The following is an 18462-nucleotide window of genomic DNA, read 5'->3' on the forward strand; positions in this document are numbered from 1 at the left end:
TAAGCCAACATCTATGACTGCAGCACAAGTTAAATAAAGAAAAATCACATAGAAAATTTCATTACTTTGTATTTCCTTATCACTATATTTATATCTTGTCTTCAGCTTAAGAGACGGGTGTTAATTCAAGAAGAAAAGCCCTGAAATTATTTGCTGAATAAATTTTAATATGCTACAATATGAAATTACAACATAAAACAAAGAAGGGAAACATTAAAAAAACATGCAGATTGCAGTTATTTGACAATCTGGAATCTTCAATTACGTTTTGGTATAGAAAGGAAAATCTTTGTTCCCATATGCTGGTAAGCAATACAGTAAAAAGAGTCACTGAAGCTGGATGTCACTGTGGGTTATGTTATAAACAAACTCATTCACCTGAGTAAGTTTGGAGATGAAGAGCTACATGAGAGACACCAAATTTAGTTTCATGATTGGAATTAAACTTTGTCCTACTCCAATGGATTTTGGCCATAGTGGCAAGGCCAGGAAGACTAGCAAGGCTCGAAAGGGGCTCAGAAATGCATGGGGTTGGGTATTTAGTCAAACTTCCACTGACAATAGCAGAGGAAAGTGTGGGTGCTCAGCATCTCTCCGTCACAACACACCATATTTATTCTCACAGATACATGTCAGATACAGCTGTCCTAAAAGACATTTTGTGGACTGCTGAGCTTCCTCAGAAACTGCAGCACTACCCAAGCCATTATCTCAAGTACATTATTTATAACAAAGGGAAGTTGATTAGTTTCTCCAGGGTGCCAGTGCTTCATGCATCATCAAGCTTCTTTTAGAAGCTGAACTCCTCAAATAGAGATTTCACCCTGCAATTAAGTCAGAGCACTGGGAATTTCCAAAACGACAGAGCAGGTGGAACTCAGTTCTCATGCAGATGCAAACTGTGTTTGTATTATTTGCTACAAACTCTTATGGAAGCCAAATGTATCTCATGCTTAAATCTCAGGGCTTTATGGAAGGAAGATTAGAGGCTTAAACCAGCAAGGGCTGAAGTGCTAGAAGATAAACACGTTTTAAATCATCCTAGGCCACTTCCTGGTTTTTCCCTCTGTATTGTGAGAAGGGAGATAATTTTTGCTGAGAAACAAGCAGAGTTCAGCTGTAGAAACACTGGAATAAAGGATATAGAAGATGAACATGAACAGAAAAGGAGACTCTCAGGAAGCAAGTGGTCTGCTAGTGACTTCAAGTGAAAAGACTTCATGCAAAGTGTGCACATAGCAATGCATGAGGCTACATGTAAGGAGGAAAACTAAAGCAGGGCTATGGAACAAAGTCGAAATAAAACCAGACTTTCCTCGATTGCTTAGACGAGATAACAAATACTCAAAGTTGCTTACAGCAGTGAGAAAGTGTAACCCCTACTGTGGTAAAACACAAAGCCATGCAAGTGTGATCATCCAGAATACAAATGTAGTAACTCATTCCATGCAAACTAAGTGAACTGTTCAAGTCACTTACTTGAGCTGCTGAAGCCAAGGAATGATTCGCTTCATATCATCATTAACAGATTTCTCTATGTCATCGAGTGTCAGTTGATCTGCAAGAACATCAGATGAGTAAATGGTCTTAGCACCAGTCCTTCAAACAAAACTTCAAACTTTCATTGAAAGTGTCTCATCTAATTAATCTCAGAATCATGGAACAGCCTGGGTTTGGGCTTCAAAGGGGACCTTCAAAGATCATCTGGTCCAGCCTTTTGTGGGAAAGGGAGCATAGATGAGACTATCTAATCCCCTGTCCAACAGCATCTTGAACATATCCAGTGGTGGAGACTCCATCAAAACTCTCAGGGGGTTGTGCTATGGATTGTTTGATTTCGAGACGAAACTTCCCCTGGTGCAACTTGTAATTGTTGCCCCTTGTTTTTTCCACATGGCTTACTGTGAAGAGAGAGATTAAGGTACCAACAGATGATACATAATGCTTGTAAGACCACAGCAGGATGTTATTAACCAAATAAACTAAAAGAACTTTCTTTCTTCTCTTAAGCTCTGTGAAACCTGAAGTTAAGACTTGAACAGTAGTAACTCCAGATGTATAAGGTCCCATAATATAATTCTCACTGAGGTCCATGTGAAATGACCTCATCCATTAACAGCACAAGCCACGAATCATGAGTCATAAAGAATATGCACTGCATTGACCCCAAAAATAACTACTCTGTTGCCCTCTTAAAATAATCTTAACTAAACTGTGGCACTTAAGCAAAAAGATCCTCTTTTCTATTCCTCAAACTCCAATAGCTAGATGAGGACCCAAGCGTGGGGATCATTTGCTCACAAAACTTTGCAGACCTGACAGAACTGCTCCCACAAAATCACCTCACAGCGCAGGATTCTTGCAAGGTATTAAATACCTCCTGATTTTGTGCCTACTTACCAACACCATACAGCATCAGCTGGAACATTCCAGAGTGGAGATCAACAAATACATGCAGGCACTCTGATCGACCACATGGTTCCAAAATCGGAATTACAAGAGTTGGGAGAGCCGTCTCAATGAACGCTACACAAAAAATGATGTTAATAATTTCACAAAAAAGTCAGGCTTATATTAAAACTTAGCCAATTATAATAAAAAACCTGTATGTTTTTAGAGAAACAAACCCTACTTGCACATTATTACAGTGTTAACATAAAGAGAAAACTGAACATAAGAATTTGTCTGTGAAAACAGTGACAAATCAATGAGAAAAGGCAGACCAAATTTGAAGATTCTTAATCCTTGAATATCTTTCAACTCACTGCTTCACAATTGTAAGATCGATCTAAATCCCAAAAGTTTCAACAGCAGTTTAAGGAAAATCTCATCCAAAACTAGTTCAAAACAGTGAAAGATTTGCTTTCAATTCTGAACAGAAACAAGTTTTACAGTAGGCAAATTTTAACCCTTCAACCCAGACTACAATGTTCTACCAGCTTCACCTCTTACACTGCATTCAGATGTATGCGTATTTCACCATTCTCAATGCAGAATAAGTCAAAGCTAAGTTTTGTTAATTCTAAACACATTTCCCTTTTTTTTTTTTTTAATTTAAATTAATGAAAACAAGAAACATTAAGAGAAAAGGAAACCCTTCCTAGACACAAATGGAACTAGAAAAACTTCAGCAGAAAACACATACAGTTGTCATTAACATTGTAGCTCTTAAGAATGGCTTTCAGCTCCTGGAGTTTTTGATGAGATCTTGCATGGACACTGTCTATTAGGAGTTTTTCTATTGATAGGTGGTCAATCTGTGAAAAAGAAATGTACTCAAGTAAGCTCGTATTTGATGTGTAGACTTTCTGCATTAGCACACTGAAACAAAGGTACTTAATAAAACAATCACTTCAGAAATAATTTTCTTAGAACTGTGGTGAGACACATGGACTATTAACTTGAGTATTTGGATCACTACAAAATACAACAAGCTACCATAAGATCCTGTGCAGCAGGCAGTGGGAGAGGTTTTAAGCTAAGGTTAGAAGATGTAAAAGAAGTTTCACAAAGTATGCTGTTACCACCCTCTGTGCAGACCTACTTGTCCTGGATCAAGTTTGGTCCATTTTCAGCTTAGTGGGTTTTTTTTTTTTCCCCTCCATTGGTGAGTAGCTTAAGCTAAAGAAAGAAGACCCCAAAGAAAAAACACCCCAAAGCAACACTTCATTAGGATAGGGTTGCCTCTACACAAACATACATGCAGCTGTAACATGAAATCCAACAAGTTTAAGTCCTGCTAACAGGGTAACAAGGCAGTGACAGGCACTGAGTATGAGCAACCCTACTGAACCCAGAAGTATCTAGCGGCTTGCATCTACATTCTGTTGCACCGCCAGTGCTGAAGCTCATGCCACCACTTATATTCACTGTAACCTACTTGTGCAATCCAAATTAAAGCATTTGCATTTACATTCATTCACATTACACTCGCATTATTTACATACTTTGCATAAGCAAAGCTCCAGATTACTGCGAAACCTTTTTTCTAGGTAACCACACAGTGTTTTGAATAGTGTTTGAGCTGAAGTAAACTCAAATTTTATTCCAGCATAAGACATAAATGCAGAAGAGGTTCATACAGCACAGAATTCTACTATATACAGTGCCTACCTCTGCATTCCAGAATGACCTTCCCCTAAAGACAAGCTTTCCAAGACAAGGCCTTAAAAACCAAGTCTTTATCCATCCACAAGAGCATTTCAACTCAGCAGCTGCAATGGGTTAAATCTTCCTCTCTAAGAAGCGACTACATCCAATTTTCAGTAGGTTAACGCAAACAACGTTCTCAGACAAACATGTTTGTTTGTGCCACTGTTGTATACAGTACCTTAAACAAACAGAAACCCAGTGTGCCATCTACGTCATTACAGCTGAGATCATTATTCAAACACTAAAACAGCATTGTATTTACCACAGCTGATAATTTTTTTAAGCTCAGAGCAAGTCCTTATAAAGGGAGGTCAGCTTTAACTTTGATAAATCTCAAATTTACAGTGGCCTCATATCTTAACCTATAGGCTGCAGACTCGATTCAGTGATCTTAGACTGTGTCACCTCCAGTGGACCTTCAGCAGATGTTGTAGATAAAGAGCATTTGCTTGGATTTACACATAAATACAGCATCTTCACTAATTCAACTCTATATTTAGTAGCCTAAATATGCTAATTTAGGCTATTAAATAAGAAAATGTAGTATATATTTACTATCTTGATAATAGAATTTCTGCTCTAAAAGTAGAGTAGAAGGCTACCATGCTTCACTAGGTTTCCCACATCCCTCTGTAGCTGAAACATTGGTAGTTCTTATAATTCACCATGTAGACTTTTCTGTCAGCACTGGTAACATGATGGGCCAAGAGGCTGAAATACAAAGTATGTACAGGAGGTGAAGGCTACCATCAGTAGAAAGTTCTGTGATGCAGGTGAAAGACCTGAGCTGGAAAGCTTTTCCCTGTGGAAAAACTGTACTAGAAGTGTGAAGACTACACCATTCACTCCAGTTACTAACTCTCCTAAACCCAAACACTGAAAGAAATAATGACAAACAGATGTCCTGATATATTACAGCCACATTTGCTGAGGGACTTACAGAGGATTTATTACAATACCCAGAATGCAGTTTTTCTTAAATATCTTTAACCAAGATCTAGAATTATCACCAGTGAAGCATGATCCAAGTAGGAACTTGACTGTAGTTACTCATTTTGGATCATTGCAACAATCCCACCTTTAAAATAGAGGAATTTGAACATTCAAATAGGCCACATGATATAATCTGGTTAGCAATAATGTAAAACTAAGCTTCACTTAACACTTGTAACAAGCAAACCACATGAGTTCTTCAGCATAAGATTTCCAAATCATAACGTCAGATTTTCTAAAGTGGATAGCACTGCTGGGTAGCCAACTCCAGTGACAAGGGGAAGCTGATTTTCGAGGAGCTCCAAGACAGGAAAGGGAAGAATGGTCTCTCTATTTCAAACCAAACCTTAATAATAACTGATATTTTGCTGTTATTTCCCCCAGCCTCAGCATTCTGTCTCACAAGTGGTATATAATGCACTGCGAAGTAGGTGCAATTTTTAAGATGAAGTCAAGGCCAACAATTTTTAAGAACAATTTGAGGTCCCCACATAAACACTACACAACCTAGAGTAACTACTCACTAGAAATCTTAGAAACAGCTCTTTAAAGAGAATCAAAGTGGAACAAACTGACAGTGTAAAGCACTTGAGTTTTCGATTTACAAAATCAGGTGCCTCCTGAAAAGCAAACTTTTACCTTCATGGCTCTTTCCATCAGTTTGGAATCACAGGCTGGCAGTGGAGGCTCATGAGATATTTGTAAGGGTTTTGAGACATCAGTTTCATCAATTTTTATAGTGACCTTATGGACAGATGCAGTCCCCGTTTTCCTGCCAAGTACCTGTTGACTTAAAACAAATGGAATAATTAAATCATGCAACTGGAAGAACAGAAAATATATTTTTCAGTAGCTAAACCTTGATTCTGTGTGTTCTGGTTAAAAACACTGTGTCAGCTGAACTGAAAAAGGCATTTGTTTTAGATGACATTTTAAAGCAGAACTGTTGGTTAACTGTAACTACACGAATTTTAGATGACTGCAAATTCAACACAGTCAGAAGTGTACTTGGATTGCTTTTTAAAATTTTATCTAGTGCGAGTCAAGCAATAAATATAGTAAAAGTCTGACAGAGATCTAATTAATTTTTAGATATCTCTGTAAATGTAAACTAATTTATAACTGTATCCACTCCTCTTCTGTACATTAGAGTGCAACCCTTACTTCTTTACAAATCAAGCAACACATGTAGGTACTTAATTAAAGGAATTTAGGAGTCTCACATCAAAAAGAAAGTACAATTCTGAAAATTATGGCTCAAGCTTGGTAAATATAATCCCTCCTTTTATTTCATTTATTGTTTGTTAACAATCTTTTTGAAATGAACTTACTTCCAAACAGAGAGTGAGAGACACTTCCCTGCATGGTACCGCTCCACTTGCACAAGGTCGCCCCAGCGCTCTCGGATCAGCATTAGTGTTTGTGAATGCAAGACTTCCAGCTGAAGAGCCAGGCAGAAGGAGTCTAATGCATGGAGCTAAGAAAATGTAAGATGTCCAGACAGTCTGTACACTACATAAACCTGTTTCTGTACACTACATCAATCCATTTGTCACCTATGTCAGACAAGATGCTGTCTGAAAACACACTAATGTACTAATCCAGAGATAAACACATATAAACAGCACCAAATATTTCTCAAAGGGGTTTTTTTTGTGGTTTTCTAAACTCTAAACTAGGACAGGCTGTTAAACAAGAGTCACAACAGCCTTGTTTTACAGATTTCTAGTTGTCATCATCTTTAACTGAAAAGATGATTACTAACAAAGAAATTCCACTCACCCTATAGTTACCACTAACCCCACCTCCCACCTTCACCCTAAAACAACACGACTCTTTTGCAGAAACAGTTTCACTGAAATCCATTTCACACTGTCGAGCAATCTGCCCTTTGCAAGTGGAAAATCACTGCACATCCTGCATCTCCTCTCATTATTCACACAGACACAATAGACTTAACACACCCTCATCAACAGCACTTTACTGCAGTTCTGGGTAGCAAGAACTGTCGGCTCCCAGAACTTCCAAGTCAGCTCTGTATTTCATCTCCAAAATTAGCTGCTGCTGCTGCACTGACTTACCACACAACCTGCTGCCTTGAATACCTCACCTTCACCTTTGCTGATTTAGTGTGTAGAATTAAATTTGACATGCAGGCACCTGAGAATTACTGCTTCCAAGGCCATCATTTACTTCAAGGCCACCATAACTTCATGCCCAGACATTTCCCCCAAGCTTAACAGGGAATCCATCCTTCTTGACTTCCAGCTACTAAGAAGAGTGAGGCTACATTAAACACCTCATTCAGAAGCCCCTTTCAGAAGGATACGCAAGCAGTTGTACATGTCCTGAAGTGGCTTTTCATCAGCAAACAGCCGGGACTGGACCAACTGATGGATGAAGTTGATCTGCATGCTGTGAACCAGGGCTCGACCATCTTTTGCAAATGAAAAGTAAGTCATATTAGACATCAGAAAACTAGGTATTTAAAATAATTCAGTAAATTAATGAATTAAAAATGAAAAAGATACAGCTGTACTGAGCAATTTCCATACCAGGTTTTATAACAAAACAACAAAATCCTTGGTTTACTCTGGAAATTTTAGTCATTCTACTAAAGTCACTGTATAGCATTGTTAAGGTATTAAAACCCTGTTAAGCAAGGTCAAAACAGGACAAGTATATATAACTTCATTCTCTTAAGTTGTTATATGCAGAAAACCCAGTATAAACAAGACTTATACAGCGTCAGAGATGAACATCATGTTAAAAACAAAGCGTAAAGGTTTAATTTTTTTCTTACCACCAGTTTCCTTGTCTTCAACCAAAATTTCCAGCTTGAGAAGGCGCCAGGGGATGTCAGGGTCATCACCCATCACTGTCAAGGTGGCCTCAAACTCACCCTCAACTCGGAACTTCACACGGCCATTGGCTAAGGAAGACAAGAATGTTTTATTTCACTCAGTCTCCTAAGATGCCTCAAAATAACAGTGTGGTAGCTCCTGGCACTCATAATGGATTGCTTCCCTACCATTTCTGCTCTGTTGCTTATGTTTCTGTGCAACTCTGAAGATTTTACAGTCTGCAACAGACCCAATGTCAATAAGCAGCACAGGCAGATGTACAAACCGTCCTGAAGTTAACTTGTTAAATCTGGTAACTTGTTAACACTTGTGCTTCTGTAATACAGAGTAACACTAAGCTGACTACCAGCCTGACAAACAAAACATCTGGCTGAAATATTCCTATTCTTTGCTACTATCAACAATGAATACTTTCAGCAATATTCAAATGACATTCAGAACATGGATCTCAGCCCAGGCTGAAATCCAGCCCTGAAAACACATCTCCCTGCAAAGGATTTATTTAATATTAGAATATTATAAATCCATTTTCATGTGAGGAAGATAATCTTCTGCAGAATTTATATATACACAACAAACAAAGCTGACGCACACTATTTATCTAATTGATATGTACATCCTCACACCTCTGTGAACACTGCTATCTGTTTCAAGAATTGGGAGCAAGGACTAAAACTATGCAAGCAAGGTCATAAAGGAATGAGAGGCAGAGCAAACAAGTAAGTACAAGTCCTTACTCTAACCTGCAGGTCAACCTTCTTCTCAATCATTTAACAAATTATGTCCTACGCCTTTACAATTAAAGACATATAGAAATATTCCTGCAAAAATTTTAACCTTTTAACTCAGGAAGTTTCATTTTCAAGAGCACCCCAGACATCCTCTTAAAACAAACCACACTCTAAAATAGAAAATAATAGTCATTGAAATGTTTAGCTAACTGAAAACTCTCAAGACTCAGACATACTATCCATATTATCCATATTATCCCTGTATCATTCATATGTACTTCCACTAGACAAAAATACCTCTAATACTGACACTGCAAGCACTCACACAGGGACTACAGAAAACCTGCACTGAGATTCTTTAGAAACATTTCTGATCTAGGTCTGTAGGGAATGGTTTACAAATGGCTAACCTTGTCTTGGTTAAAAGCATGGACTAGGTCCATTCCCACCCCATTCTCTGTGATTCTGCAATAACCTAGTCCAGTTTATAGCCATCTTTCCTCTTAAAAAAGGTTATTTTAATGTTTACCACTACTTGGGCTAAATGAAAACAGATCTCAAAACAGCTTAAGAGATCTGGCACTGCAGTGAGCCACTGAACAAAAGGCGTGCATAAATATGAACAAATTCTGTGCCTGAACACAAGTATCAAAAAAGCTTTAAAAAGTAACATTAGAGTGACTTGTTTAAACTCAAGTTCAAACAGTTTCTGCAGAAAGACCTAACAGCTTTACTAAGTTGCATTTTAAAAACAAATTAAGATGAAGTAGTCCAAAGACCATTTTGCAAAACATTTGCTAAAAGAGCAAGACACTGTCTAAAACCTTTTGGCACTACCTGCAGAGGATTTCCTCTTGAAAGTCAATATTTCAGCAATATTATCAGTGCCCTTATTTTTCAAAGGGGGGAAAAAAACACATCTTTTAATGTCACACAGAGACAGGATCCTAGTCTTAATAGATGAAGCATCCTTAATGGTCTCAAGCTAACATTTAGTTTTGCTTTAGCATTAAAACAACAATTTTAAATCAGCCTGCAATAACGTATCCTTCAAAAAGTAATCCCAGTTCTTACCAACTGTAAGATTTGCCAGCTGTGGAGGAAGATCCGTAGTCACGAGTCGATGCCGAAGAATCTGGTTTAGCTGATGAAGTGTGGTTTGCTTCTCACTCTTTGTTATTGGGTCAGGAGGGATTATTTTATCCTGTTACAATAAACACAAGCAAGTCTACGCATCTCAAACACTTTAAACAGATTGACAGCAGCCATTGTGAAAACCGACCAGACCAGAAGTCTGAAAATATAAATACTACAGGTCACTGCCCAGTGAAGTTTTCTATCTCACACTGAGATTTGCTTTCCAGCTGATTACGTTTTACCCAAGACTGACCACTGAGAAAAATCACTAAATTTGACAGAACTAAATAAATGGAGGGAACGTTCTACTGGGAAAGCGTAACTTGTTCAAACAGGAAGTGTTCTGCATGAGAAACTGACACTGCAGAGACTTGGCTCTAGGCCTGTACTGAGCTACAGCTCCATCTGCACACAATTAGTTTGATTACTGTGCATTTGATGCTGTACAGGGGATTCCCACACCCCCCAGACACAGCAGAGTTATTTACCCTAATGCAGGTGGGCAGCCGAGGGTAGGATCCAGTTGTCAGAACATCAATTGCATATGGGATGGCAAAGCTGGGCAGCCGAGCATGAACCAAAGCATCTCGAGCCAGCGATGCCAGACGATCAGCAGTGTCCACAAACAGGATGGCCTGCTGATCTAAGAAACTCGATATCATCTGTAAAGGACAAGGAGTAGGAAAAAAAAGGCAATTTAAAAAAATGCACAAATCAATGGCCCTTTATAGTCAGTTTATCTGTCACTTCCAATTCAAGTACATTTACAAAACAAAGAAAGAATGAATATTCTGGCCACTTCTTACATTCACATGCAAGGACACCTAAAATCCACATGCCATTCCTGGTGCTGTGGGGGATCTGTGCAGCCTCACAGCTCTTTATCTGCTGATTGCTACTGGAATGCAACCATACTTGCTTGTAATCAGTAGGGGCTTGTTTTTCTGCAACATTCTGGACTTTATTCTTATTTATCCAAGATCAGGATGAAAGTGATAATAAGAACTAACACACTCAGATCACCATCTTCCCTGTCCTGTTATCTCAACCCAAAGCATTCCTGAAACTATGCGCAGACAAGCCTTTCATTTTATGTCACTGATGAGTTTTTGGGAACATGAACTGTTAAAAAACAAGATTATACAATCTCTAAACAGGAATATTTTTTTCAAATTTCTGTAGTAAAAAGAAGTCAGGGTGCAGCAATATCCCATATCCCTCAGAGACTGTTTCATGCCAGACTCTGTCTCTAACTTACCGCACACTTTTCCACCTTCCCAGCATTATTAGCCCACTTGACCAAGGCTAACAAACGAACAAACAGCTGACGAGTGCGACTTGCAAATTGCACTATCTCTATTTTCCTGCAAAAAAAAGTAAATGTACATTAAGCCAGTGCTCAGATATATAATAAAGCTGTAATTTAACTGTGTGCCAATTAAAAAAGAAAAAGAGCTGTAATGATAACTTCTAATTGTGTTAATACAGGCATAAGTAATATGTAGCTTGTTTGATTAAGAGCATGGGGGGAAAAAAGCTCTGTTGTGAATACCTAACAATATACATGGATTCTAAATCATGACTGTCTGGGGAAACAAAAAGCATATTCATAGGAATTAATCACTGACTGTAAGAGAAACAATTCCATCATGAACTCAACTAAATTATCTTTACAGCTTTTACAGGATTTCCTCAAGGCTTAAGATTAAGTTTAAAGTAGGCAACACACCCAAGGATTACAGGACCTGACAGTAACATTACACTTACATTCACTATAAATAAACAGACAAACAAACAAACAAACAAATAAGGTACTAAACAAAATACATTCTAGCTTTTTTACATCATCTTTACATAGTATGTTACAATATGGAAATAGGGGGGTGGTGGGGAAGACCACAAAAACCCCACCCTGTAACTTTCCTTTCCACTCCTGCCTTGCAAAGAAATGGAAATAAGGACTTACTGACTCTCAGTATTCCTCCCACCATTCTTTGTATTAGATAGTCAAAATGAAGGAGTAGATGTCTGCATGTCTTCAGAGTTAATTTTTGTAAAAGAGAATGCAATACAGGCATAGGCAGATTTTCATGCTTTATTACAGATCTACACTGTAGATGCATCAGATGAGACACAAAGATCTACAGTGTAGATCTGTAATACCATACAATCTGAAATACCACTTCATCAACTGTTTATAGAGGTTTTCCTCCCTTTCTGTGGGTTCAATTTACTAATTTCACTACGGTTTTCTACTTAGTTTGGAAAAAACCCTGAACCTAAGCTGTTTTCCTGATAAGGTTTTCTAAAGTAACAGAAGCGTTTGGACAAAAAGAACATTAATTAGTGCATAAGACACTGGCTTCTAACAAACAGAAGCTGCACCTCCTGATCCCAATCTGTAAAACACAAACTCATAACACAGAAAGAGCCTGATTCTGCTGAGAGTGTTGGTGTAATGAGGTTAACTTTTCTGGGCAAGTAAAGCATAATCTGCTTGTAGCAGATGAACATGTAAGGCCAGAAGCACAACTAATACCATCTGTTCCTGTTTCTTCCATTACATACTGTGAACCTCATCCAAGAACTTGGGCATTAGGCCAGTAACTTCTCCGTGTTCTAGAGCAAATGTTTTGGAATGGCATTCAGCCTGATATTAAGATTTCAAGCGGTGGACAAGCTGCTGTACGTACACACTGCCCTAAGAGTAACCACACTACAAAAACAAGATGTTGAGAATTTTGAAAGATTCAGAAAAACCTTATGAGATTTGAAAGATGACTATAGTGAGACTTTAGAAAGCCAGCAATCTCTCAGACAAACTCCACATAGAAGTTGCTAAAATCCAGTAGTTATGTCAAACGTCTACGGTGAAAGCCGCATGATAGCAGGAAAAATTCAAATTGATGTTCTGTGACTAAAAATAAATTAAAAAACCAGCCCCCCAAAAGCACAACGATTTAATAATGAAAATGACTGACAAATCTAGACAGAGTATTCCAGTAACTATTCCATTAATACCACTTAAATGAAGTTAGAGAAGACTTGTTACTTCGATTTGACAGAACCCTGCTTCCAGAAGCACCACCATCATCCCTCAATGACAACTGCATTGGGAATCGACTTCTCTAATAAAACATAAAGGCCTTAAAATTTGCTGCATTGTCTTTCATTATAGGTACATGACCCTATTCTGGGCTACACAAAAATAAATATTCAACGAAGATGAAACTTCAGGAAAGAGTTTATTTACAAAACAAGAAACAAAAATTAAACATCTTTCTAACAACCACGTTGCTCAGTGCATTTTTTACCCCTGGTCTTCACTGCTAAGTTTGGATCTCAGGTTTTGGGTTCTTCAGACTAATTAATGGCTGAGTCTGGGGGAGTGAAGCATTAGCTACAGTAGAATTAAATCAAGTTAAGGACCACTTCAGCAAGCTTGACATACAAAAGTGCATTGGAGTGGATGGGTTGCCTTTCAAGGATTCTGAGGGAGCTGATCCATGCCACTGTAAAGTTGCTCTCTACCATTTTCAAAACCCACAATGATGAAAGGTCTTGATGACAGCAAAAAGACAAACACCATGTCCTTCTTCAAGAAGGCAAAGGAGGAGCTAGGGACCTATAGGTCAGTTGGCCTAAGTTCAGTTAAGAAAAAAATTCACAGGACAAATCTTTCTTTAAGTTATGTCCAGATAAATACCAAGCAAGCATGAAATTAGCCTGGAAACTACCAGCAGAAATTTGCCAAGGGCAAACCACCTCTGATCAACAAATTGCCTTCCACAGGATGAACTGCTATGTGATCAAGGGGAGATCAGAAGATGGATTTACATTCGCAGGAAACATGTAACATACAAGGATGGGCTGAGGAAGCTGAGTTTGCTCCTGCTTAAGAAGAAAAGGCTGTGGCAAGATCCTACTGCTATCCTCAAATATCTAGAGGGTATTGTAGGGAAGATAGAACTGGACTCTTTTCAGAAGTGCAGAAGGCCAAGGTACAACAGCTACAAACTAAACCAGTGAAAAACTAGTTAGACATGAGGAAAACAAAGAAACACAGTGATGTGGTCAAAGACTGAAGTAGGTTACCCAGAAAAAGATAATGATACTGTGCAAAAACCAGTCTCCATTACCAAAAAGAAAGCCCCTGGATTTCCCCAGCCACTCAGCACAACTAATTTTACGCCACAGCACTAATGTTTTTTTTTAATCCAACCACTTTATTGTAAGAGTTATTTATTCCTACAATTGACAACTAATAAATGACCCTGAAAAAAAAGGCACTGTATTATACTACGATGCATAATTTCTCATCGGTTTTTCTTATCACAACATCTTTTAAATAGGCACTGTAGTACAGAACTTATATTTTATGTGAACTTTATTAGAGGATAACACCATCACATCTTCACCAAAGTATATATGCCATGTCACTAGGCTCTAGCTCCAAGAAACAGAGCTTGAAGCCCAACTACTGAAGCCACTACAGTCTCAAAGCTCGAGAAAATATGGATAATTAAGCTACATTCCTACAGATGAGCTCTTCCAAGAGCTAGAAAGCCACTTCACCAAGAGGAGTTGTAAGCCAAAGTTAACAAGGATACTGTTTTGGGGTAACTTTATGATGTTGTACCCCATATCGCTGTTCTATGCTCAGAAATTAATTTTTTGCCTTTTCTGTGCCTTTAAACTGAGCCTGAGAGGGGGGAGAGAAAAAAAAAACCTCAGCAAAACTTTCAAAGCAGTTTACAGTTTGTTTTCAAGGACACAGAGACAGAGACGGTTCCCTGCGTCCAGCTGCGGCAGCAGAGCGGGAGCGGAGGGAAGCACCCGGCTTGCTTTCCAGCCAGCTTTCGGCCTTTTCCCCGGAGAGCTGGACTTTTGTTTTCCTGGGACTTCGACTTTTCCCTTCTTCTCTGCTGGACTGTTTCAACATCAGAATACATTGGGAGGGCTTTCCACCGAGGCCTTGGCCCTGGAGGTGGGCCCACCCCGTCCCAGCTCTGAGGAGGAGGGGAGAGGCTAGCTATGGAAGGACTCTGAAATTTTCCCAGGTTTTTCTCTCCACAGCGAGAGGTTCTATTATTATTTAGCATTATTACCCTTTTCCCGTGTGTTTGTTAAATAAATAGTTTTATCTCTTTCACTTTCCTTCGAGGAAAATTCATTTTTTCCCGAACCTGGTGGGGGAGGGCTGGTTGTAACCTGCCTTCTCTCAGAGGGTATTCTCCTCCAAATTTGTCCAAACCGGCACAGATGTGAACATTTAATTTCAAGACAATTTCAATCCAAGGACATTCTTTGTACATTGAAGGCTGTCTTATTTCATTTTCTCTGTAATCCATTAGGATTTAAGTTGCTGCCCCAGATCCACGTGCCTAACAAAGCCGAATCCAACTTTACCTAGAAATGCTAAGTATTGAGATGGGAAAAAAACCCCCCAATCAGTACAAGGGAGCTCTGGACCCAAGTTGGACATAATTTCCTCAGTAAATACTGTGATAATTAAAAACCCAAGCTAAACCAAATCAAAACCCACACTGTTTCTCTTAATAAAATACTATGCAGAAGGAAAAGGGGTACAGGTAATCATTCCAGGTTATGATTCCATGAAAATGGGATTAATTCCACATGTTATGAGAGTTTTGGAAGGTTTGAGATAACAATTAATGATCATCCTGGTACACAGAATTCTTTATTAAGATTCTTAGGAATATCATAGCTCCTATATCTCTCTAAAGACATTTGGGTCAATTAATACATCAACACAAAGGGAACAATATTCTGACAAGTTTCGTAACATTTATTAAGAGAAACAAAAAAGTAAATGGATTTTTTTCATCTCAGCAGGGTGCTGTTCTGGTCTCTTACATTTGCTCTCCATTAATTTCCACACTTCAAAACCAAATAGAACAGGAGCAGAAAACAGTGCCCAGGATAAGAAAGATCAGGTAAAATGGAAAAATGCAGAAAAGAAGTTTTTACCTTGCTGTCCTTGTTCTGAACAAAACATTACTTTATCACACTAACTAGAATCTCCAGTTCCCTTTCACATCAGCTTTACTGTCAATTCATTGCTTCAAGATTCATGAAGAGAAAAATCCCCTTAACAGAGTTCACCTACTGTAACAGCAACAAAAAAAAGCCCAAAACAACTGTAAACCCAAACAGCAACAAAACCCAATATTGTCACTGATGCTGAGAAAAAACTTGAAAATATGTAGTGACAGCAAGACAGACAAAGCTTATTTTCTTGCATAAAATCTAAAATTACGTGAAAAAGATTTTATTTAAACAGCAGTATATTAATATTAACATCCTAAACAAGTTCCATATTTTAACATGTATTACAGATTTTCTTCTCATAACTCACCTTTCCATATCAGTCTTTCTTGGTAATCTATATGAAAGAAGAGGGGGAAAAAAAAATGTATTATATATTGTCCTATTACATTTCAGACAACTAGAAATTTAATTAGCAACCTTCAAGCACAGGAACTTCTACACAACTAGAAAGTATAGAAAAAATAGTACCATGGGTCACTTTTCACTACTCTGTACCAGGCAAACTGGAACTGGACAAATTAATTGAGAAGTTTGATGAAGGGTACTGAAATCAATTACTCTACACACGCCATAAACACAAAGGACGGACTTCTTGACTGATATTCTGGAAATTTTTTCAAAGCAAACTAAAACTTAAAATTCCTTGTCCTGTCCAGACTTTGAATATCCTTTAACTCACGTCAGGCAAACTTCAATTTGCACCCTTACCAGACATGGTACTGTACAAGAGCTATACCTATTTCTTCCCATTTGTTCTGTATGTCGCTTCTTGAAACACACAGCTTCCCCACAAGAACCTCTACGGTTAAACAACGTTAAGAGGGAAACAGGTTTATTCAGAGTCCAAATGCTTTCTGGAAAGTTTTTCTTGGCCCAAAAACATTCCTTTGTTTTGCCACTTCAAACGCAACAACATCGGCATGGCAGATCATTAAGTAAACGTAAATAACTTATTTCCCCAAAATAATCAAACAGTATTTTTAAAACTACAGAGGCAAGTCAAGGAGTTGCAGCATCTGAAAACACCTCAGTTTCAGACATTCCAGCTTCACACATTTTGATATCAGTACCAGCACTACAGTTGGGGTTTTTTGGCAGTAACTTGGGGCCAAACTTAAGCATCTAAGCAGCCAATCGGCAGCTGCTTTCAGTTCTCACAATCATTTTCTCTGTTTATGACAGATCACTCAGCAGCTTTCACTGTGCCCCTGGACACAGCCTGATGCAGAGACCAACCTGCCTGCACAGGCATCTCCCCAGACGGGAGAATGGGCAAGGGTACTTACAAGAGCAGGACAACGGGGAATGGGAAAGAGAGTAAGTTTAGATTAGGTATCAGGAAAAAATTCTTCCCTGTGAGGCACTGGCACAGGTTGCCCAGAGAAGCTGTGGGTGCTGCATCCCTGGAAGCGTTCAAGCTCAGGTTGGATAGGACTCTGAGCAACCTGGTCTAGTGGAAGGTGGCCCCGTCCATGGCAGGGGGTTGGAACAAGATGATCTTTATGGTCCCCTCCAACCCAAACCATTTTATGAATGGAAAAGCGCAACCACCTCCCCCCACTCCAGCCCCGGATGAGCTCCGGGACAGATCCCTGGCGAGGCCTCCGCATCCTCCCGGGATGCTGCGAGGCGGCACCGCCAGCCGGGCACGGAGAGATCTGCGGCACTCACAGGTCGGCCAGCACGGTGAGCTCGGCGTAGGTGCGGTGCAGGAGGAACTCGATGAGGGTGCTGAGGCGGTAGCCGGGGCTGGCGGCGGCTGTCACGGCGCCGGGGGCCGGCGGGGCCGGGGCTGACGCGGGGCCGGCCGGCACCAGCTGGGCGCTCTCCAGCTGCACCGGCGCCATGGCGGCGGCGGCGCCTCGGCCCCGGGCAGGAGCCGCGCGGCAGCCCGGGAACGGCTCCCGGTGGCGCCGGCACCGTGCCCGGCTCGCCCCGCACGGAGGGAGCGGGGAAGGGGCGGCGGGAGCGGGGCGGCTCCGCAGCGCTCAGAGCCCGCCGGGCGCAGGGGCCGCCGCCATGATGGGGCACGGAACCGGAAGCGAACGGGGAACCTTTCCGGGAAGCGCGGACGGGGCGGGGGCCGCGGGGCGCACACGGGATACAGGGACACCCACAGGGACATCCACAGGGACACCCACGGGACACACACAGGGACACCCACAGGGACATCCACAGGGACACCCACGGGACACAGGGACACCCATGGGACACACACAGGGACACACACACGGGACAGGAGATGGAGCTGCCATTGTGCCACGGGACCGCTGGATCCCGCGATGGGTCAGGCTGGAAGCGACCACAGCGCGCCATCTCGTCCCACCTCCCTGCTCAAGCAGGGCCATCCCAGAGCACATGGCACAGGATTGTGTCCAGACGGTTCTGGAATATCTCCAGTGAGGGGGGCTCTACAGCTTCTCTGGACAATCTGTCCCAGTGCTCGGTCTCTGCACAGGAAAGAAATTCTTCCTTGTGTCCAGGGCATCAGTTTCTGCCCCTTGCCTCCTGTC

At 40.3% G+C, this 18462-nt stretch overlaps 1 protein-coding gene across 2 annotated transcripts in view; it reads right to left on the reverse strand.

Annotated features, from left to right (window-relative positions):
• MED14 (mediator complex subunit 14) overlaps window positions 1–17811 on the reverse strand; it is a 35555-nt gene extending 17744 nt beyond the window's left edge. For both annotated transcript variants that reach the window (XM_032100938.1, XM_032100937.1), the window contains exons 1-12: window positions 17621–17811; window positions 16257–16283; window positions 11136–11241; window positions 10366–10539; window positions 9815–9944; window positions 7949–8077; window positions 7475–7582; window positions 6477–6609; window positions 5785–5935; window positions 3146–3257; window positions 2401–2526; window positions 1480–1558 (exon numbers count right to left, since the gene is read on the reverse strand). In XM_032100938.1, coding sequence (XP_031956829.1) covers window positions 1480–1558; window positions 2401–2526; window positions 3146–3257; window positions 5785–5935; window positions 6477–6609; window positions 7475–7582; window positions 7949–8077; window positions 9815–9944; window positions 10366–10539; window positions 11136–11241; window positions 16257–16283; window positions 17621–17796 — 1451 coding nt within the window. In that variant the 5' untranslated portion in view covers window positions 17797–17811. The remainder of the gene's footprint in view (window positions 1–1479; window positions 1559–2400; window positions 2527–3145; window positions 3258–5784; window positions 5936–6476; window positions 6610–7474; window positions 7583–7948; window positions 8078–9814; window positions 9945–10365; window positions 10540–11135; window positions 11242–16256; window positions 16284–17620) is intronic.
• Between the last annotated feature and the right edge of the window lie 651 nt (window positions 17812–18462).

The sequence above is a fragment of the Corvus moneduloides genome, chromosome 2 (genome assembly GCF_009650955.1).
Source record: "Corvus moneduloides isolate bCorMon1 chromosome 2, bCorMon1.pri, whole genome shotgun sequence".
Lineage (NCBI taxonomy): Eukaryota > Metazoa > Chordata > Aves > Passeriformes > Corvidae > Corvus > Corvus moneduloides.